This window comes from Chiroxiphia lanceolata, chromosome 3 (genome assembly GCF_009829145.1).
Source record: "Chiroxiphia lanceolata isolate bChiLan1 chromosome 3, bChiLan1.pri, whole genome shotgun sequence".
NCBI classification, from domain to species: domain Eukaryota; kingdom Metazoa; phylum Chordata; class Aves; order Passeriformes; family Pipridae; genus Chiroxiphia; species Chiroxiphia lanceolata.
The window spans coordinates 111038547-111061671 of record NC_045639.1 but is presented as its reverse complement, the minus strand read 5'-3'; the positions used below and the strand labels follow the sequence as shown (position 1 = coordinate 111061671).

Sequence of the window (23125 nt, the reverse complement as noted above, 5' to 3'; positions counted from 1 at the left end):
CATTCTGCTTAGAGAATCTTCTTGCTTCCCCCTCAGCAGACATTCTGCCTCTGTTTTATCTGCTACTTGTCTGAGAAAAGCCAGATTTCTTTGGTCTCAGAGCAATAGGAAAAGGATATAAGTGCCATAATACATACAGAGAAAAATTGTCTCATCTCGTCTCTCCTTTCAGTCAGTAAGTGGATGGGCTGTCAGCCACAGACTGAGGTGATACAGGATTATCTTGTGGTCCCTATCCTACTAAGAAGCTTGGGGAGGGTATTTTCTACACTGGTATTTCAATTGCAGAGAAGCTGTGCTGATATATGTCATCAAAGGGATACCATTCAGAGGGACCTGGAGAGTCCTGCTTTCCTGGAAATGATTGAACACCTGCCCGAAAATGGGAAGTAGCAAATGAATCCTTCTTTTCTTTTACTGAGTAAACTGTCATTGCCTCAACCCATGGGTTTTCTCACTTTATCCTTCTGATACTGTTCCACATCCCACTGAGGGAGAGTGAGTGAATGGCCCTGTGGTGCTTCGATGGAGTTAAAGCACAACACCACCTCCCCCTTGATGTTCCCAGTTCAGTACATCAATAGATGCTGTCCCTAATAGTGATTTCACCCTTGGTTTACTAGAAAACTGCTCTATTATCATACATTTGTGTACGTACCGTTTCGCTTCTGCCTTTGCATATCTGGGTGGAAGCTTTCCTCTCCTAGTGTGCTGTCAATCTGTGGAAAAAACAGAAAGTGAAGCTCTGTGAGAAAAACAAAGTAAAGCTTTAGCTGCCATTGTTGGCAAAAGAAATTAGTGAAGAAGATACTGACATTTTTTCCCACCACTCTTGGTCCCAACTCTCCAACCTCCCGCCCCATCTTCTTCTTTAAACAGAATATTTCTATCTTCCTAGCACGGAAGGGTTAAACATCAGCTGAGGGATGTACTGAGTTTGCAGATGTCTCTTTACATATCTCTGCAAGGCAACTGCCTCAGCTGAAAAGGATTTCTGTGTCTGAGCTGCAGTCCCTGCTATGGTGCAGATACATGCCCTAGGCCTGGGTCAGACTTGTGCAGGTGGTCCCACTGCTTGGGAAACCCAACCACTTGGCCTTTGAATTCAGAAACCAGACTCTCATCACCCTCTTCTTTCCTCTTTGCTCTGAGCTTCCATCTCTGCAGCAGCAAAGCCACCCTGAGCAGGAAAAGAAAGAGGATTGAAAAGTCTTGGCTCCAGCTCAGTTGCCAGGTCAGCTACTTTGGGGCCATCAGTAACACACAGTTGACCAGGGCAGTGGTGGCATAGCTTCAGTATGACTGGTTTATGCAGACTGCAGTCAAGTGAGATGCAGACCACGTTATCTTTTTCAATCGTGCCCTAAAAATACGTTGGCACCACCGTTAGCAAGAAAGGCTAAAGAACAAGCACAGACGCAGGCAGGAAATTTGCAGCTTTGCCAGTTTCTTGATTCCTACTGAAACCTTTATTTACAGAAAGGGTGAATAGCTTGGCAACTCTTAAGTCATCTCTTTACATAAAGGAACCATCTGGTGTGTGATTAGAGCTGGGCTTTGTGTCGCAGCTGTGCCGGAGTGAAGATCCCAAGGCACTCTGGCAGTTTTTGCACTGCCGGGGTATGACCTCCGTGTTAGAGGTTGGCTGCAAGAATTACAGAAATCCCAGTGCAATCCATGTCTTACTCCAGGTTTGGACTCAGTGGTTTCCTTTTTCAATTATTCTCCCAAATAATTGAAGGGTATTGCTACATTCCTAAATACTTCACATATTTCACACCATTAAATAATGACTCATTTGCAGGGTGTACCATGGATGATTAAAAAAAAAAAAGGTGGTGTTTTTTTCATGAAAACTCTTAAATGCTGAGATGGAGACTGCTTGAAAAAAACAGACCAAACAAGATACTTGGTCACTATTAGACATCTACTGAAGTGCAGGTGAGGCTGCTGAAACCAGACATATCTTGGTTTGCCAAGATAGGGGATAGTGGTAGAAACAGCTTAAGGAGTTTCTATCTTCCTCTTCATGTTTCCACTTTTCAACCTGCTCAATAAAGGAGGTTCTCCCATTCTCTCACAATGGAGAAGACAACCAAAGTATTTTCTGGTCTAACAATAATAGTGATGACCAAGAGTAGGTAGATTTGTAGACTAGTTTTATTTACCAGACTATGTTAACTATATTAACTTCCATTAACTTGGTTTCTCTGTTCCTCTTTTTGTTAGGGACTATTTGTGCAGAAACTGTCTGTTAACAAACCCATACACAGGATGAAGCACAAAACAGCTTTCCATAATTCACACTACAGGTGAAGCAAAAGAGGTATGTGAGGATTATTAAGAAAGTGGGAAACTGAAGTGAAATCTGAGTCCAAGAGCAACATCTAAACACAAATCACTCGGGAGCAGCATTTTGGTCTTGTGGACTTGTCCTATTGTCAAGAGAGTGGTGAGACACCTGTCACCCACCTGTAACACCTTTGTGCCTGGGCTAGTTTTGTTGACATGTCACTTCTAGGCAAGATATATTTGGATCCTTTCTCATAAGATGGGTGAATTCCATCCAGGAGCAATGCCCACATAACTGTTACCTAGGCTGAGCTCCAGGGACAGCAATTGAAATCCCTTGCAGACTAATACAGGTGAGAAACCAGAATCGTTTTTTTCAGTGCCTTCTGGAGAGGCTTTAAGACTGGGGAGCAAGAAGAGCCCAATTTCTGGATTTCTCGATCTCTTTTACACACTCTGGGTTCAGTTTCTCTACCTGGTCTTATCCTGACTTCCTCCAAGGTTTTGTGGATGTGAAGGAGAGCATCAAGGTGATACAAGCAGAGACCAAATGAAAACTAATGGGGTTGGGAAAGAATACTCACTACATATCGGAATGGTTTGAAGTTTGAGTCCTGTGATGTCTGGCAGCAGGCTGAGACCAGCAGAACCAGGCAGTGGAGACCTGCAGTGATTTGGGATGGCATTTTTTCCAGTGACCTTGCTGTGTGACCTGAAAAGATAATTAAACAAAAGGGAATTTTCAGCTGACTCACACAGTAGGAAATACCAGCATACTCTACAAAAACAGTGTGTTCAGATTCCTTCAGCACACTCTGCCTGTTCACTCCATCCAAGACAAGGCATGAACAAGGCCTGTAATTATTCCTCTGCCACTGCCATCAGATGGTTTCCCTCATATTTCCTTTTTTTTCATGTTGGCTGTAGCTACTCAAAATAGGAGAAAGAAACCGCTTGGAGAAGGCAGGGTCCTAAGCAGGTTCCTAACAAGAACAAATGAGGTGTTGGAAATCCATCTGCCATCAGGAAAGTTGCCTTTGGATCTTCAAGTATTCCTCACAGTGGTACTTGGGAAATGCACAGCCAGGACATGAGGGAACAACTAGAAATGTTGCTGTAAGTGAGGGCCTCTCCTGTTGCAGTAGGGAGAGCTCTGCTACTGGCTGTATCTCACTTCGGAGAGAGTAGATACACCTTGGACTCAGCTAGAGATTTCTGCATGTTTGTTATGCCTTGGATAACAACGGAAACAATGAAGAGTGGTATCTCCTTGGAAAAAAATACCTGTTATCCTGAGTTTTTAGTATACATCTCCATTAATTGCACTGGAGTTAATAAATAAGTAACCTAGAACCCAAGAATACTGACACACCAGAATATAATGTGGTGCCTGAAATCAAAACTCAGAAAAAAATAACCTTTTCCAGCTCATTAATACCTAAGCTAATTTACTCACACAGTAGATCAGATGATGAAACACAAAGGAAGAGGTAAAACAAGCATGGACTCTCATAACAGATGCTGACACATTTATGCAACCAAAGGAAATAGAAAAAGGGAGGTGAAGAATACATAAAAAATACATATTTTGCTATGAATATGCACTTTCTGGCTATTCCTAACAAAGCACTTCCCTACCTTGAGAATTAATGGCTAGTAGAGAGCTACAGAAAAAGGCAGAACCCAGGCAGATTGTGAAAATCATTTTGAGAGAGGAAAGCACTGAGAAAAGACTCTTAAGAGTAGTACTGAACAGTACCTGAGTGGATAACAGCAGTCTGATTAAAGTAATGAGCTTTTGTAAAATTATGATCTTTTTGCACTGAAGAGGCTGTTCATCCAAACTCAGGCTTTGCAAGGCTGTGAATTATAAGGTGAAAGCAGAAAAATCAGCACCTCCTGAGATGATAATGAACATTGGCAGTGGCTGCTTACTGCCACTATTGCATATCAGAGCTGGTGCTCCCAAGCAATCAGGGCACTTTGCTGTGACTTTCTAGCTCAGAAGAGACCATGACAGAAAACTGTAATATCAAAATGATCTCTGGTCTCACCTTGGGAATTGAAAGAAGATGGCAATGAGTTATAGTACTTGATGTCACCAATGTGGGTATCCAGCAGGGATTTATCACCGCGTGTGGTTCTTAGGGAGATCCATCTGGAGTGAGACTTCACCTGGATACTGACCTGGTTGAAACATAGGAGACAAAAGTAGGAATAAATTATTTTCTATTCCAAATAGAGATGCCATCACCAGAGCTCTGCAGGAATGTGGTGTAAGCCTGTATCTTACCCTCTGTTCTCAAGTGATGTGGAAAAGGCAGTGGTCAGTGATACAACACTGTGGAAAAATTTACAAGATTGAGAAAGTCTGCCTGTGAAGATCTGCACTGAAGCCACAGGATACTGAGTGACTCAGTCATGAAGTTCATGAAATTCAGCACGGGTAAGTGTAAGGCAGAAAGAAATGATCGTGACATTATGTGTTCTGTGACGGACACTGAACTGACTATTACCACTCAGAAACGGGGTCTGAAGAAATGTCAATTGAATTCTGAGATGTAATTCAAAAAGGAAAACTAATTTTGAGATATTTTAGGATAGCAACAGAGAGAAAAACCAAAACCAAAAAAACCCAACCCAACCCGAACAAAAGCAAACCAAACCAAACAAATTTAAACAAAAAACCAAACCAAAACAAAAAACACCACTGTTATGTAGACATTTGAGCTAACACAATATAGCTGCTCTTATACTCCTATACAGGTATAACCAGAAAGCAAGACATCACAGTGATTCAGAATATCTTCCCACCCCACCCCAAAATCTATTCAAAAAAAGACTGTTACGGGGGGGGTTTCAGTTTCCTGAGCATGTCTGTCACTATACCCAGCATTCCACAAAAGACACTGCTTCTCTATTTTGGAGACATCATCTGCTTGTAACTCAAGACTTCCATGGATCTGGCTGAACCCAAGACCATGATTGATCAAAGTGGATCAAGAGGGAAACATTATAAGCTGTCCCTGAGATAGTGGCATGACTTAATAACTGAAGCACTAACAAAATAAAGGATTCTGGTAGCTTCGTATGTGCAGCATATGCTCACAGCACGTCGTAAAATAGCTTAATCTGTACAAAGAACTTGTATTACATAGGTGATAGGTTGATGAAACGGACAATAGAAAGGGGAAAAGGTCATTAAACAAAATTTATGATGAGGTTAAACAATATCTGGTACAGTTTTGCATTTATCTTTTGCACTGTTCCCAGACTTGTGTTCATATTCAAATGTTATGGGTCACCTCTATTTTCAGACACATCCTTTGTGTGACCATGTAGCTGAAAGGAAATGCCCTGTTAATTGTACATGTAAGACACCAGATAGAGGACAACTCATGTAAGAACTGTGGTGCTACTCAGGCTTCGATAGCAATTTAAAACTCCAAAACATCCCAAGCCAGGATCTAGAAAGCCAGAAAACTAGCAAACAAATTGCAAATAGGGAAAAGTATTAACATTCTTCTCAAGTAATGCGGCTATCCCCCTCATTCATTTAATTTCTTAATGAATAAAGCACTGCTGTAAATTGTTCAGTCAGCAAATTCCCAAGTATCTATCTGCCTTCAGTGGGTAAAGCAACTGTGTGGACACATTCCTCATTTTTCATACAAACCGTCTCCTGGGAAGCAATAAGTAACTTCAATTTATAAAGCCTCAGAGAGCTAAAGAAGTCAAGATTTACTACCAAATCTCTTATTCTCCACAGCATTCAGGTTGGAAAATATTGTTCAAAGTTAATTCTAAAATGCAGAGGATTCTTAGAGGTAAATAGCAAAGTCTCACTTTAACCGAGGACACAGGTGAGCTACATGACCTTCTTTTTACTTTTCCTCTAAGCTTCTCTTTTTCATGTATGTTGCAAAATAATTACACCTTCTCTTGCAGATCCACCCAGTACAATAGTTACCATCACACATGTTTTAGAAAACAAGGACAAAACCCAGAGATACAACATGGTTTACCTTCTCAGGTCGTTCAAAGAGAAGATCTTCTAATTATATCCATCTTAAACATCCTTTGCTTTCTACTGTAGCCCAGGCTGCTCTCTCAAAGAGAAATTAAGACACAGGAACTTGTATAATTAGTTGAACAAGTTATTGCTGCCCAGAAAAGAAGTTCTCTCTAGAGCCTGCACTCAAATTTCAAGTGTGTGTCTGAGCAGATACGCCACTGCAGAAAACCCACAAGGCATTTTAAGAGGAGATATTTCCTGATACCATTCATGAGGTAGTACTCATTATTTCCCCCTGCACTCATCTGAGTCCTCCAGTGTCTTATCTGCAGATTAGTGGACTAACTTGTTCCGCTGCTGTTACTCACCTGCTTTGTTCTAACAAAAGAGGGTGTTGAGGACTGAAAGCAGCAAAATCATGTTTTGTAGCTATGGAAAAATGTTTGTGGGCTTTGACAAATTATAGAGGAGGAAAACCCTGAAGATTTCCCTGCCTGAGCTGGCAGCATGCTTGCTGTGGGCTGTGCCTGGAAAGCTCTGGGGACACACACGTTTATGCCCTTGGAGAAGCTCTGCAGAGATGCAGACCTATGGTTCTGATGACTACTGTGAAAGGTGGGGAAGAGCAGGAAATTCCAAGAAACCAAGGGAAACTCTGGTGTGTTATGTATGTTTCTACCTTGAACAAAATCTGGAGCCAGGAACTCACTGCACAAACAAGGACCATCTGTCCAAGTAACAATGGGGCCCTTCTCTGTACAGTGTTTGGTCACAGCCAGTTCATCAACAGAATTTGTTTCCACAGCAGTGTGCGAGGCAGTGACACATTGAGCTCGTGTAATGTCTGTGGAAAAGCCTGGGATTAAGTTCATGTTGTGGGAGATTATTTTTTAAGCAGTGATTAACTCATGAGATTGGTCTGTTCCATTGTCTGCAAACCTGGTCACTGGCTGCTGCCTGCAATGTGGTGAGTCAGACCTCAGCCTCTTGCAGCAGTTTTAAGGTGATTAAATTGGCATGACTGATGCTCCCTATGGGAAACTAAAGCAGCAATAAGGTGCCAAACTTGCTTTCACCTGGGCAAGTCTAATCAGCTTAGAGAAGGAAGGGCCCAGTGAGTGCCAAGGTCAAAGAGAGGAGAGGAGCAGATAAGTGGCCCCAAGCAGGGAAGGGGGAAGGAATAGGGGTTGGCAGATGGAGCAGGATGATAAGGACAAAGAGGACCTCTTACTTTCTGCCCTGGCAAGCTGTTCAACACGAGTCCATAGTCTATCCCTACAGAAAAAGCTGCATTATTTTCACCCAGTGCTGCTCCCTTGGCTGACTGCTTGCAGGTTTAGATAAGCAGCAGTGCCAGTGCAGAGGCTGAGGTGAAGAGGAGGACAGGCTTGGCTTAGACTGAGTTAGCTGTGGTGGATCCACACTTTCCACACTGACAGCGCTTGACTGGAAAACTGGTCTGAGTTAAACTCTCCTTTCCCCTCACCCCCTCCTCCTTTTTTTTTGGTGTCTTCTTTTTTGTATTGCTGTGACTTTCAACAATTTTAACCAACAGCACCTTGGGGTGTGGGAATAGGAAAGAAGGTCAGTAAGGCTTTCTTAAAAGAGGGTTTCTGCTCAAGACATTGCACCATTAAACTGCAGCCTAAAGGTAGGAGAAATCTTGGTTTACTTTGCAGAAGAATGTGAAAATTACACAATGCCAGAGCTTTAAGTATGTAATCAACTTGGTATGCGAGTACAGGGGATGTCCTGATCATCCTGATGTTTTTTCCTGTACTCATTAATCCCATACTGTCATGTCATCAGAAACTGTGAACTTCCTGGATTTTAAAGTTTTAAAGTTTCAACTCCAGAATATTTTTTGTTTAAACAAAAACTGCACTTAACCTTCACAGGCTCAGGAAAGCAAGCAAAAGGTGTGTTAGAGGACAACTGCTCTGAATGAGGAGCACTCATTCAAAACAAAGCAGAGCTACGTGGACCCTGTAATTCAATGGAAACGTGCAGTTACAAAAGCATGAGAACACATTTCATCTGGCATGAACAAAATAGACCAGTATAACATTCCCACATAGGTGCAACATTAGAGATACCGTTCAAAGCAAAAGTTAACGAGGAAACAACTCGGAAATTAGGTTAAGAGTCAAGAGGGCTCTCTTGACTCACCTACCTTCATTCCAGTCCTGGCCATCAACACTTCAGTTTCATCTCTACAATCCAACCTCAGCAATTTGTGTAACCAAATCCAGTTGTGTATCTAAATGCATAAAAAGATACCAGAAGCTCTCAGAAGCCGGATGCAACACTGCAGGTTCTTACACCATTTGCAATTCTTATTAGTTTTGAGTCTGAATTTTGCGTGTTCAGCCACTCACTCGCGGTGACGATGTTCAAAATAAGGCAAATCTCATTCTTAGGTTTTTTTTAACAAATATTTTTCATTTAAGACCTGGGAGATAACAGAAGTGCTCTACGTGATGCTGTTGATGTTTTGGCTGGAGCGCTGTGTCCGGATGTTGCTGCATTGGAGAGCATCCAAAGGAGAGCTTTATGAATGCTAAGACATGATCAGAGTATAATCTTGTGAACAGGTTGTTCGGTTTAGATGGGATAAGACTCAAATATGGACACAATTACAGCCTGTCAGTTGGTAGAGGACTGACATGTGTGTTCACAGTGACAGCTGGGTGAAGGATGAAGTGAAGTCACACAATCTGAAGCAAAGCTAAATACGCTGGTGATTATGGAAAATGTGTAATTGTAATACTTATAAGCATTAAATTAGGCCACCCAGGGCATCTGCAAAGTTTCCTTCAGGGGAGGTTTTTAAGAACAGGCAATAAAACTGCTGACATGGAAGAGAGTCTGATTCTACCTCCATGTGAATTTGTGGCAATGGGGTGCAAGGTAGATTGTTGATCTCTTCCAATTACCTCTGGTGGAGGTGGAGGTCAGTCTCTTCTCCCAGGTAACAAGCAACAGAACAAGAGGAAATGATTTCAAGTTGCTTCAGAGGAAGTTTAGATTGAATATTGGGAAAAAATTCTTCACTAAGAGGGTGGTCAAGCATTGGAACAGGCTGCCCAGGGAAGTGGTAGAATCACTGTGCCTGGAAGTACTTAAAAATACATGTAAATGTGGCACCTGAAGACATGTTTTAGTGGTGAACTTGGCTGCGTTGGGTTAATGGTTGGAATTGATGATCTTAGAGGTCTTTTCCAATGTAATGTTTCTATGATTCTATCTTAGACAAGTTAAGGAACTCCTTTCTGGACCTCTGCAGTACAATATTCCCACTAGTTTAAGCACAGAGGAGGTAAACTGTACCTGTAGCCTTATCTAGGGTTTCCCCAAAACAATATTTCCAGAGGAGGCTCTGATTCACATCCTTTTCTACATCAACTCACATTTTCCATCCTTGTTCATGAAATATATACTTTTTCTTCTTGACCTATGACTTTTCTATTTCTCTGTAAGCTTTCCTGTGAATTGGTGATGACCTTTTTACATACCCAAATAGCCTACATGGAAAATGAAAATAATTCAGCCCCAGCTATCTGCAGATCAAGCTCAAATCATACCATGACCAAGCAGAACTTCCTGCAAGGAGAAAACAGCTCTGCAGGACTCATGTTTGCAGGGAACAGTAGCTGGAATAGGAACCACTCAGCCAGATGATTGAGAGCACAGAAAACATTGCCTGGCTGAATGGCCAAATTATCACATCCTTCAGGCATTCCTAATGCTCTGAGAGCAGCCAACAGAACTTTCCATGAGCATTTTAACACATTCTGGAAAGTGCCAGCCAGCCCTGGAACCTTGTCCTAGCCCTCCCAGAACAGTTAACAGTTGGACTTATTCCTTGTCACCGGAGAACAGCGATCTGCCAAATCAGTGAGAGTATTCTTGCATGAATAAGCATCAACTGCCACAGTTATTGGCTAACTATTAACTCAGGGAAGGAGGAAGATAAGAAACAGTCTGACACATTTGGCACAAAATTAACACTGTCTCAATTTCTGGTCAGCTGTACAGTTGACCTGTCTGGGAAGGTAGCACACCAATGCTAGACCTCTGTCTGGCCTCTCCCCTGGTGCTAGGTAACAATTCACCTGCACTTACAGCCATGTCACTGTGTTTAGATAGGCAGGGCTGCTGAGAACTGACTTTTCTTCGGAGCAAGTATCTCTGTCTTTGGTAGGGAGGTGATGGCCACATAGTGCATGGGTTTTATGGCCTCACCAGTGTAGCATGATCAAGAGACATCAGAGACAGAAATAACATGTTACTGACATGCTGTATAATCCCTCGCAGCAGGGTTTGGTAGTCCACGTCTGGTGGCCAGGTTGCTTCTATAGACATTCTCACAGACCTGTGGCTCCTTACATGGGTTTCCTAGCTCAGAAAAACCCTCTTCACCCAGCAGAACCTGGCCTATTCCACCCTATCCTTCTGGCTGACTCATCCACTCTCTGTCTCTTACAGCCAGACACACTTGGAAGCCTCTCTTATCCTGTCAATGTCTTCTTTCTAGAGTCTTTGGGACAACATTTCTCATTTGATATCAGACTCAAAGATGAGATTTCCTGGTTCTGGATGCATCTTAAGCACAGTGTTCAGCTCCCAGGTTCCCCAGTACAAGAGAGACAGACACTGGAGTGAGTTCAGTAAAGGGCTACGAAATTAAGGACCTGGAGCTTCTGTCACACCAAGAGAGGCTGAGAGAGCTGGGACTGGTTAGCCTGGATAAGGAAAGGCAGAGGGGGATCTTGTCAATGTCTATAACTAACTGATTAGGGGACCTAAAGAAACACTCACCTTGGAGTGACTTCTTTGGTAGGGGGTTATAAATGCAGAAGTTGGAACAAGCACTTCTGTTTTAGAATACACAGTTATCTATCTCCATACAGCCATTTCAGATAAAGGTATTTTATTGCTGTTGGATGAAACTTTTCTACATTCTGTGTCTGGGAATGTGGCTCTTTTGTGCAGAAGTGGAGGCGAACACACCTTTGGCATCAGCAGGAAGAGGACAACAAACAACTCTGAGGGTAAAACGTCCTCAACCAGCAGAGCTTGCTGTGGGGTGAATATCAGTCCACAGCCTCAGCTCTTGGCCCTCTCCTTGGGCTGTTAGACACATCCTGAGTCACTGAGGCCACCAGCCCCTTATGTGGTCAGCCTGCCATATTCTGCCTTAAAGGTTTGTGTCAAGTCTCATTGCAAAAGCCTTTAATTCTGTGCTTTTACTTCTTTTTTCACACTTGGAGACCATTCCCCATCCTTTCTAATGGGTACTAGTCGCTTAATGCCATAAGCAGACTTGTCCTTGGTTGGATCCAAGGATTCTCTAGCCCAGTTGCTTAATATCCAACATGGGCTAAAGCAGAGGTCCTTGGGAAGAATTTCACAAAAGTGAAGTAAGCTTGGAGCAGCACATCTTCAGAATGTTCTTCAGAATGTTCTTCAGAATGTTCTTCAGAATGTTCACTTCTGGCTACCAGAGGTACAGGGACTTCTCGAGGCAAAAGCAAGTCCTTGGTGATTAACAACCCTAATGCCCTCTCAAGCTGTACAAAGGAAGTAAACTGTAAGAAAACCTAGGAGAGTGCCCCATATCCATAACTCCCAGGAGCAAGGAGGTCTGAATTCCTTTGCTTGCTTTGAATCTGCAACTCTTAGGGTCAGGTTTGGTCCTTAATTGTCAAACTGGATGGTGCATATTTTCTCTGTGGCCTCATACCAGCATACATCATGTTTATATTCCCCATCACTTGTCTAGGCTGAAGAGTCCTATGCCATTCTAGCACAGCAGTCCTCCCACCTCTTTGGTACTTGTTCTGCGTCTTTCTAATTGGGCTTTATATTTTTTGAACTTAATTAATCTCTGTTGTCCCCATGCCAGCATTTTCCTGTGGCTTAAACAGCTCTGCCTCCCTTTAGCTATTTTGAATGAAAGGCTTACGGTGCTGTGAGATCTGTGGTGGTGAAGGATGCATGGAGAGAGGAACCAAGAGCTGCCAAAGGTTGGAAGGTATGAAGGGAGAGATGTGTGACTGGCACAGGACAGTCCAGCTCCATGGCTACCCAGAGCCTACAGCAACTGAGCCTTAGTTTACCCTTTTCAAACAGCTATAGAACATATTTTCAGAGGCTCGATCTGTAGGACTAAAGCCTTGTTTTCAGTGCCTGTCCTCAGTGCCTGTATAGTTTGTTATTCCTCAGCCAAAACAGAAGAGCTTTCCTTTCTCTGCATAAAGCATGACCTTTGGGTAGTGCGTAATAAGCTGGATGATCAGACAATGTTTGTTTCAGACAGAAAACATACAATGACTTTAAGAAATACACACCCAGGCACAACAATATTTCATGGGAGAGTTGGCTAAAAGGGAAAGGGGGGACAAGGGAAGTTGCACTGACCTTAGATAACACATCTGAACGAGAACAAAAATAAAATAAACACTAATTAATCAAGGACTCCAAACTGAACTGCTTAGTGATAAGGATTCCAACGGGCCATAAACAGGCTGTTACATGCCTTCTCTGTGATGTTTGAGCAACTGTGCTATTCCAGCTTCATGCCTAGCATGGTGCAGGGGGCTGAGCTCGATGGGATGTTCAGGGATCTCTAGGACAGAAGCAGAGGTATTGTTTTTGGGGGGAGTAGGGGGGCAGTTTTTGTTTATGTTGTATTCAAACAGACGTCCTAGAACATCATAAGTGAAAGGATGAATGCTGCCCATGACACATGGCACGTTAATATGCCAGGCTGAAAACAGTGATAGCTGAAAAGAAAGTGAAATGGCCTTTAAATCAGTACTTTACTGGAAAAAGAAAGATCTGCCCATCTCTTGTCTTCTTCCTGGCATTTCTTCCTCACCTACACTCAGGAGGTTTTTTCTCAACTCCAGCTAAGGGCTCCTGCTTGACTTCCATGTTGGAGTTTGTAGAAGGAATAATGAAAAAAGAAAAAAAAAATGGAAGAAAAAATAGCAAGCTAAACAATGAGTTCCACCCTGCTATTCCAGCTCTTTGCATGCAACTGAAAGGCTGTGGAAAAGAACCCACCAGAGTACATTTGCTCACCTCTGATGATTGGGATGAGAGAAGGGACGTAACCATGAACTTTCCCTTCTTCTCCTCATGCTCTTTGGAGCATCTGCATCTAGGTGCAGGCCTATCTCACAGCTAGAAGTAACAAAAGATATTTGAAGCTCAGCACTGTCCGAGTACAGGGAAGGTGGAACTCTCCACATACTCCCATATCAATACAGTGAAAAGCAAGGCCCAACAACATCTGTTGCAGTGGAATTTCCATGGGCTTCAATGAGTTTTGGATTGGGTCCCTAAGTCAGGCCAGACATGGGTTACTTCTATAGACTGGAGTACTAGAAAGTCTGATGACTGCATGCTTCCTGCTCATTTCATTTTATTAACCTCTTGATTTTTTTCCGGTTATTGCTGCAAACACAGCTGGCTGTATAGGAAACTCCTGTAAGTTGTGTAGGTGTCAGCCATTTGGAGTTTGTATAATCCTGCTCTGGACAGCGGGAGTTTCCTGTCTGAGGGCCTGCCCTGTCACACCTAGCAATAAAAATGTAGAAGTACAAAATAGCATCCCCCTTTCGCACACAGAATCATATAAATGGAGGGAAATCCCCTAGAATGGTGAAGACAGGTCTCTGCTGTCCATATCTCTTAATTCCCTTCTGTAATGATCAAGCCTGAGAGAAAAAACAATTAATTGTTTATATGTTGTTCCACTGATTGCACTTCCATCCTTACTGTTTTTGTACTGGTCTGTCTTCCAGAGCACAGGATAATTTAGAAAGACTAAATAGTGCTAGTATTTAACTTCTTTGAAACTAAATTTTGTTAAACATGAAGTTAAACGTTGTCTATAATGTTTTCAAAATCATCAGAACTCTTATATCTTCATCATTGGCACTATGTATCAGATCAAGACAGACTATCATCAAGCCAGATGGGACTATTTTGCTTTACTAATGTTCAGAAGACTTTAAGGAATAATAAACTTCAGTCATGCTTATCCTGGTTCAAAATTACATCACATTTCAGGCTGAGACCACGGATGATCCTGATTTGTGAATCCCTAAGGTGCTTGTTGGGCTCACGCAGCATAAAAAAACAGCAATGCAAAGACAACTTGTACCTGATGGCAGGTTTGCTTATGAGATTCAACACTGAGCTGGGCAGAGGAATGGCATTTCTCCAGCTCCTGGTGCCTTCAGAGAGCTTAAACAAACACAAGATGCAGGACTGGGGTAGATGACCTGCTGAGGTCTCTGCCTGCCCTGTTTTTCTAGGAGATCTAGTCCATAGTCAGCATGTTCCCTATCTCAGTCAGTGCCAATGCCAAGACTCACAGAAACGATTTAAAGAACATTATGGGCCAGGGGCCATTCCCAGTAACGGTACAGCCTGGGCTGCCTTGTTTAGAGATAAAAGGAGACTTCAGGCACATGGAGGTGAGCTTTGCCCCGACAGATGGCCTCAGGGTTAACTCATGCTGTGACAGGTGTTTCTCCCAATCCTAGCATGGCCTAAGGTAAATCCTGCATTTCAAGAACAGGAATATTCTTCAGCTCTTCTGCCCTAAATGAGACAAGGTTGGTGCTACTTTGGTGGCATGTCTCTCAACAAGCCTTCAGAGGCCCTTGTGTTTCTCTCTGCTGACTGTACAGGCAATCTAGGTCTTACTTCAGTAGGAATCTTCTCTGCTTCAGCATCCCCAACCTGTACTTACATTAGGGACAAGGGAAGCTTCCATTAACTGCAGTTGGGTGGATTAAGCCTTTGCTGGGTTTGGTACTATGATGCTGGAACCTTGCTGGGGCAACCACTGCAACTCTGTCCATAAATAAGGCATTTAGGAAAAGAGAAGGCAGCTTTTAAGGCAGATTTTCAGTAACAACACAGAGCACCTCCCTTATAAAGACGGGCTGGGAAAGCTGGGTCTGTTCAGCCATGGGGAGGAGAAGGGTTTGGGGAGATCTTGGAGCCCCTTCCAGTACCCAAAGGGGTTCCAAGAGAGCTGGAGAGGGATTTTTGACAAGGTCATGGAGTGATAGGACAAGAGGGAATGGCTTTAAACTAACAGAGGGTAGGTTTAGATTAGATATTAGGAAAAAACTATTTACTGTGAAGGTGGTGAGGCACTGGCACAGGTTGCCCAGAGAAGCTGTGGCTGCCCCATCCCTGGAAGTGTTCAAGGCCAGGTTGGACAGGGCTTGGAGCAATCTGGTCTAGTGGAAGGTGTCCTTGCCATGGCAGTGGAGTTGGAACAAGACAATCTCTTTGGTCCCTTCTAACCAAAACCCTTCTGTGATTCCATAATTTTAACATTTTGTGTGTCCCTACTGCAATAAGGGACAGTGGTTATGAACAGCAACTGGACTTTTTAAGCCATAGACTTAAAACAGGATGGATAACAAGGGGAAGGAAGGAAGGAAGTACCATCAATCTTGCTTTACAGCCAGAGACACTTAAGGTATGCACAGCCTCATCCGGGATCTCAGACACAGGATAAGTCAACCCCAATTTTAGCAACTCCGTGAAGGAATTTAAAGAATTTCTCTCTCAAGAAGGAACAGTAAAACAGTTTCAGGAGCAAGGGACATGTTGTGAATAGCCTGTCATAAGGCACGTAGGGACATCTTTGGAATGAAGATGGTTTTCACACACTCAGCCTGATGGTCATGGAGGGCCAAGCCTCTGGTCACAGGATTGAGCTGAAGCAGGAACTCTAGTACAGCTTTTCCTCTGTGCATGAACAATTGGGGGAAGCTCTGCTGTTTTGAGGAATTTCCGAGGACAGTAAATTACATACTAGATCACAGTTCTATTATGTTTTGAGGGAAGGCATTTGGAAATTAATATTTCGTATTAAGATTTAAATGGGGGATGCATACAGCTCTGCTACGCACAGGCATCCTCAAACCTGGCCTGCCACAGCATTTTCTTTCCTGTTGAGGTGGGTTTGAGCAGAGCCTGGGTTGGCAGCAGCCAGCCTTGTAAACAGACCCTGACTATGTCTGTGCTTCAGTGCTCTGCTGCCAAACAAGGGTGGCATTTGCTGTCTCTGCTTCACAGGGTGTTTAGAGAGACCCTGGTGCAGGAAAAACCCATCGGTGCTTGCACCAATGGCCTCATAAAGCAAGACCTGTAGAAATACCTAAAAGGCAAATGAGACTCAGCTCCCCTTTCATCCAGAATGGAGAACTTCAATGCCAGGAGTGGTCAATATTAGGTGACTGACCTTTGAGTTCTTTCTGAAACAAGTATTACTTTGTGCAACTCAGATGATTGAGAAGGCACAAGGGAGTTAAAGGGGCTTTTTTCTGGGCTGAGAAAAACCTTCTGTTTGTTCAAAAGTGGTCCACTGGAAGGCATCTAAAGAGTGGGCTAGATATTCTGTTGTGGTGGCTTGACCCTGGCCTGAAGCTAACACCCACACAGCCACTCACTCTTCACCTGCCAGCAGGATGGAGAACAGAATAGAAAGAGAAAAACTGAGAAAACTATTGGGGTGAGATAAATAAATGTTAATAAGGGAAAGAAAGATGAAAGCGAAAAAAAAAAAGGTGATATGAAGGTAATGTCTCACCACCTCCCACAAGCACAGGTATACATAGAAATTCTCCAAGCAATGGCCACCTTGAAAGACCACCCTGACCCCCATCACTCTTTTTTATTGCTGAACATGACGTTATATCGTTTGAAACATCTTTTCTGTGAATTCGAGTCAGCTTTCCCAGCTGTAGCCCCTCCCAACCTCCATCCCACTCACTACAGAGCCAGTGGAAAAAAGAGAAATCCCTGATGCTCTGCAAGCACTGCTCAGCAATAGCCAAAACATTGGTGTGCTATCAACAGTTTCAGCCACAAATCCAAAACACAGCACCTTATGAAGAACATTAGCTCCATCCCAGCCAGACCCAGCACACCCATCTTGTTTGTCTTGCTCAGGTGGGAATTATGATGGAGAGGGGAGGGCTTAGGGGCAGAATGCATTGCAGGCTTCCACAGGAATAAACCAAATTTTGGGAAAAGGTATGGGCTACTTGTAGAGACGGTGGATTAAAGTTACAACATCCATGTCATGTCATAGGATGGTTGTTGGGGTGAAACATCTCTCACCATGCAAGCAGACAAGCCCCCAGAATAGCCTGTAAATGTAGTCAAAAATTCCTTAACAAAGTCCACTGAGGCAGCATTACAACATGCAAATATAGCACTGTAATTACTATACAACCTGCTACACTGAGTTAACTGCTCTGCAGGAGCTGCTCTTTTCTGAAAAAAAAACAAAAAACACCACCAAACCAAACGTGGGCTGGACCATTCCTCCATCAGAGAGAAGACAAAGCCACTGTAAATCTTTCTTTTGAAATCTGTTTTCCCCGTTTTCCCTGTTCCTGCACACCCACCTTGTGCCTTCACTCTCATTCACGTTCCTAACACAACCCCGCCGGGGCCACTCTCACACCCTCCACAGCTCCTGCCCTCACCCAGTGCTGGCTCAGTCCTCGTTCAGGATGTTGCTGAGCACAGATAAGGGGGACAAGCTGCTGCTCCATTACCAGCACAGCAGGTGCTGGATCAGATTAGCTGAAGGGTGGTAACTGCCCGTAGGCAGGATGAGCCACATGCAAGATCATTTAAGAAATAAACTCTGCATAATCATGCAGTTATGTCAGATCAGCTCATGAATGGCAATTGAACCTCTCCTGGTGATCACAGTCCTAAGAAGCTGTTTCATGGAAAACTGGAAATGGTTTTCTGCAAGGAGTTTGGTTTTATTGTAGGTTCTTCCCACTTGCTTTAAAAAGCCATGATTCTTACACAAGGCTGAGATTAATTCCAGCAACAAATAATTTCAGCTTCAAATGCAAGGGCATTTCATTTATGGTGTGCAAAGACAGACCCAAAACTAATGATGTCCTCATGGATGATGCAATTCACATCCATGCTTGTCTGCTGTCTTCTGGCAAACTGTGAATCACAGCCCTGAGCAGTGGCAGCAGCAGGGAAGTTTTCCTGGTCAAGATGAATGGGTTAAAAAAGGAACTCTAGTAAAGGCTGCACTAGTCTTTTGTGTTACAACAATGAGAGGAAGCTCTGCCTAGTTTGAGGAATTTCCCACGTCTCCAATTCAGATGTCGGAAAACTGCTTTATTAAGCCCGTCTGAAAGGTGTTAAAAAAATAAAAATAACCAAGAAGATCAGGACAAAGATATCTTCTAGAGCCTACGCATGTTCTGTTTGTTTGTTTCTTAAACCTGGATCACCGGAGGCAAACTCACATGAATCTAGGGAAACTAAATAATGACAGATGCCAGATACTCTCGCCAGGTTCCTTCTGAGCTGGCTGAGCCATCACTGAGTTCAGTCAAGTGTCACTGCTGTGCAGATGCTAAAGATTTGCCCCTAAATTTCCTTAAATATCACTTTGTTCTGCAGTGTTGCCAGACATCTCAGGACAGGTTAAGCGATGATGAGGAATTTTCTGGATGAGAGGAAAATTTATGGGTTGAGAAATACCATTTTCATTATGCAACAGCAAGTGATGGAGGAAGGAAAAATGGAGCCTCGGGCTTTCAAATTCTCAACATCCTTTCCCTTGCTATTCCCTTGCCTGTTGCAAGCTCATTGCCTCCCATAAAACTGTCACTGGAAGTGAGAGTTATAGCATTCAAACACTAACACCTTTCTTCCCCAAACCCAAAAGTTCCTTGTGCACGTAGGTGGGCATTACTGTCCCACTGATGGGAAGAGAGAAATAAGGTTATACAAGGTTACACCACAGCCGTGGTTTTTTCTGCATCATGACCATTTAAGCAAACAGTGGGTACTGCTCGGAAATGTAGATGTTTGGAAAGAGAGCAGAGCTTTTGGGGATACAGGAATCAACAGAGGTGAAAGCATCAGAAAGCATCCCTGTATCCCCCCTGACACAGAGCACTGGCAGCAGCACATCAGCACTCCAACAGAACACCATAAAACTGGCTTTCATTTAAGCAGCTCAAAACACTGATAGAAAAGAATGGAAACAAGATAAATGTGATGCTTGAAGACTTGTGGCCACAAGTGCCCCAAGTCCCTCTTCCCTGTCAGCAAATGTCACCTAATATGAAACTGAAGGTAGATGCAAGAGATTGCTCTTAAACAAACCCACAGCTCTACACAGCTGACAAAATTACAGTGCCTGCATTTGCATTGCAAATCCCAGCCACTGTAAGCATAAAACGAAGTGGAAAAAAAAATCTGGATGCTATTGCAGTTGATTTTTTTTTTCTGAAACTCTGTAGCACGATTTAGGAGGTAATAAATGCAGTCTGGATCAGCACGGCATTTCCGTGCACGTCCCTCTTCACCTCTGCAGCCCCGAGCTTAAACTAATCACAGCCTCTATTAACATTCATTAGCCAAGCGAATAGGCAGCACCACTTTGTCAGAGGCTCGAATGGCTTAATTCACACCTTGAAAAGCCAAAAGTTTCCTACAGAAAATTGCCAGCTAATCACCACAGAACGATACACCTGCCGATCACAGTCCTCCCGCAGCAGGTTTACTGCTGATGCAAAGCTCACACCACATTGCCAGAATCTGGCCCTGAAAATTCCTTCAAGCCTCCTTCACCTGCCCCAAATGGTTAAAAGAATGCCGCATTTCACACAAATCATCCATACCTGTAGGATAAGTGCTGGTCCTGTCCGAGCCTTTTCCAAACTTGTCCTCTTGTGCTGGGATGGGAACTTCCCATCCAAGTGTCACTTTCTGCCTCAGTCTCTGCCCTTTGTTTTCCCAGGATCTTGAGACACACCTGCTTTTCCGTGTGTGTTGTTGGTGGTTGGGCTTGGGGTTTGTTTTTTTGTTTTGCTTTTCTTTTTGGAACAAATTAAACAGCCTCTGAGCAATTCTCAGTGAGAAGAGAGAAAAAACCTTTTGGCTTGTGGTGATTTAATCAAGCAAACCCCGTGACCTCCCTTTCCTGCGATCAGTAGGAACTGATCCCTTTTCCACCAGCACGGGGTGGAGTTGCAGCTAAAAAACGCGAGCTTGAAAGCACTGTGCTGGATGGGCAGGACAGATCTTTCTTCTCCGGTGTTGTGTCAGAGAACACGGTGATTCCGGCTGGTCCGAAACATGGAGATGACCTCTGGCCAGGAAGGAACCTGGGAAATGTTTTCTAAGTGATTTCCTGCCTTTAGGGGGAAGGTGGATGTAAGGGACACTTGGGCGGGGGTGCTAACAGAGCTGCTGGGAAGTGTGATTTCGAGATGAGCAAAACACTTTTTTGGTCATCAGGGGTGTGGAACTAAAAGAAATTACTTTTTTTCTTCTTTTTCCCTAGGGTAAACTGTTCTGAGAGCCTTAGTTGTCACTATACTTAATGATCTGGAGCCCAGGTTGTGTAGATGCTCCTCAAACTTTCAGCCACGGTGCATTTCATGCTAAGAGGTGCTGAGATACTCTGCAAATTAATATAGGAGAGCCATTTCACAAGGAGCTTGTCTTCATCAACATCCCAGCAGTGCATCTGTGGCACAAGGGCTCCTTGTCAAGGTGCAGAAGAAATCTGGGCAGGCTCATGTATCCCCAAAGATAACTACCCCTGGAATAACCCATAAACTCTGCTGCACAGGTCCTTCTGCCTCACACTGGAACTCCCAGAGTGGGTTTTTCAAGCACCAGCCAAATGACTGCACCTCAGGAAGGTGAGGGTGGTGCCCCAAAGCTCAGTCCTGGTTATGTTGATAAAATGAAGGACAGTGTAATGGCTTCCTTAGAATCACAAAATCATAGAATTGTTTTGGTTGGAAAATGCCTCAAAGACTGCAGAGTCCAACCATTAACCCAGGACTGCCAAGTCTACCAGTAAACTGTGTCCCCAAGTGCCACATCCACACATCTTTTAAATCCCTCCAGAGAGGGTGACTCAACCACTTTCCCAGGCAGCCTGTTCCTTGCTGTTGTCTTTTCTGGCTTTGCACCATCTCTGATGTTCTTGCAGGGTAACTAGAGCACCTTGGCCCAACATCAACCCATCAGATGGCCCAGGGCATGTGCTATCTGTGATGAGTATTGCTTTCTGGAGGTATCAGCTTCTCCCTCTTGACTGTACGAGTAGCTGAAAACAGCTTGCCTCTCTCTGTTTCAGGGAGACATGAGTGGGGTGTATCTGGAACATCTTTCTGAGGATGTCTTAGGATGGAAAATTGTATCCAGGATTCCAGACTCCACAGCTAATAGCATCCTTCTTTCTGCACACAGCAAGAATTAATTTTAACAACTTGATATCTTCACTCAGGATCACTTTTTTGCTCTTCATGATCCAGTTCATACTGCAAAAGCAAGAAGGGACATTTGGACATTTCACTACCGAATACACCTCACCCACATGCTCGTTGACATGTACTTTTTCTAGCAACAGAGAGGGAGAGAAAGAGACAGAAAGAGAGCCTGGACCATGTACCCCTTTTTTACACGCTTTTGATTAGTGAGTATATTTACTTGCAGCCTCTACATCTAACAGCAGTCACTTCATTTCACTGAGTTTTCAGTTTCATTTCCTTGTGTCTGCCTAGTGCTGGAAGTTTTATTCCTATTTATCTCCTTTTGCTGTCTGGTATAAGTAAAATATGATGTTTGGGATATCTAGAAAAGCAAATCCTGTTGTGATACTTTGATAAAAGTGACAGAATGATTACTCCTTTAAAGTAGAGAACCTGAGTGATTAATTTTCAAAGAATATAGAAAGTGTTAATAGTATGTTTATTGCTCAGTCCTGTTCTCCCAGCTTCTATGCACATCTGTATTTTTTTTAATTGGATTACTTTCCACCTCCATGGTGTTTTCCAAGGTTTCAGAACTGTTCCTGTTCAACACAGAGATAAGTCTAAGATCTTCAAGAAAGCCTGGGGCAGATTTTGCTGTCACATCTGGGAAGCGGAGAGAAATGAGTGCTCTAGAGAACAGTTAGATAAATACCTAAAACAGTTCAGAAGAAAGTATATAAATCAGCTCAGAGTAGAGATGCTCATTCTCTCTATTGACTAATGGGAGCCTTGAAGACCAAGTCAAGAGCAGGTATTTACCTTGCTGGCCTTTCCAGTGAAGGGAAATGAATGCTGCTCTTTTGGAAAGACCTTGCTGCAATCAAAGTGTTGTTATATTGTGCAAAATCGAATGGCTCTTGGGACTTCAAGGTAAGAGCTGACAGGTACAGTTCAGAAACTGCATCATCCAGCAACAATTCGATTTACCAGAGTCCAGAATGGTGCTTAGGCTCGACATATAAATTTTGAAAGGAATAAGGAAAGCTTGAACTCTGGATATTTGAGCAAGCATGAGTAAATGCAAGTTATGCCTCGGTTTGGATTAATCTGTTTTAGAGATTGGGAAAGTCTTGCAGGACCTCAGAATAATCCAATCACCTTCTTTTATATATCCTGTGCTCTGTCTTTGCATGGCAAACCTTAATCAGTTTGTACAGCACTGAGCACTATGGGACTCTGCAGCTGGCTGGGCCATCTCAGTACCTGTATCCAATACAAATCATTAATGCCATGGGTCACTAGAGGGATGAGGTAGAAGGTATTTTGGGATATCACAAGCTTGTCCTGTCATCAAGGAGTGTCATGACATCAATGACTTGCAGTACTCAAATGTGCAGGGGGACAATAAAGGGATATTTCAGCTGTCCTGGTTCTCCTGGCAGAGAGCAAAGAATTAACCTTTGCTCATATCGGGGAGAGCGAATCCTGGCTCACTTTGCTCTAAATGTGCTGA

The 23125-nt window shown here is 43.4% G+C and overlaps 1 protein-coding gene across 2 annotated transcripts in view; it reads right to left on the bottom strand.

The window, feature by feature from the left end:
* Window positions 1-20386, bottom strand: part of ADGRF5 (adhesion G protein-coupled receptor F5) — a 42637-nt gene extending 22251 nt beyond the window's left edge. The window contains exons 1-5 of one of the 2 annotated variants that reach the window (XM_032681811.1): window positions 20023-20386; window positions 4347-4479; window positions 4052-4152; window positions 2877-3004; window positions 659-719 (exon numbers count right to left, since the gene is read on the bottom strand). In XM_032681811.1, coding sequence (XP_032537702.1) covers window positions 659-719; window positions 2877-2978 — 163 coding nt within the window. In that variant the 5' untranslated portion in view covers window positions 2979-3004; window positions 4052-4152; window positions 4347-4479; window positions 20023-20386. The remainder of the gene's footprint in view (window positions 1-658; window positions 720-2876; window positions 3005-4051; window positions 4153-4346; window positions 4480-20022) is intronic. The other variant, XM_032681809.1, reaches the window with a different exon arrangement.
* Between the last annotated feature and the right edge of the window lie 2739 nt (window positions 20387-23125).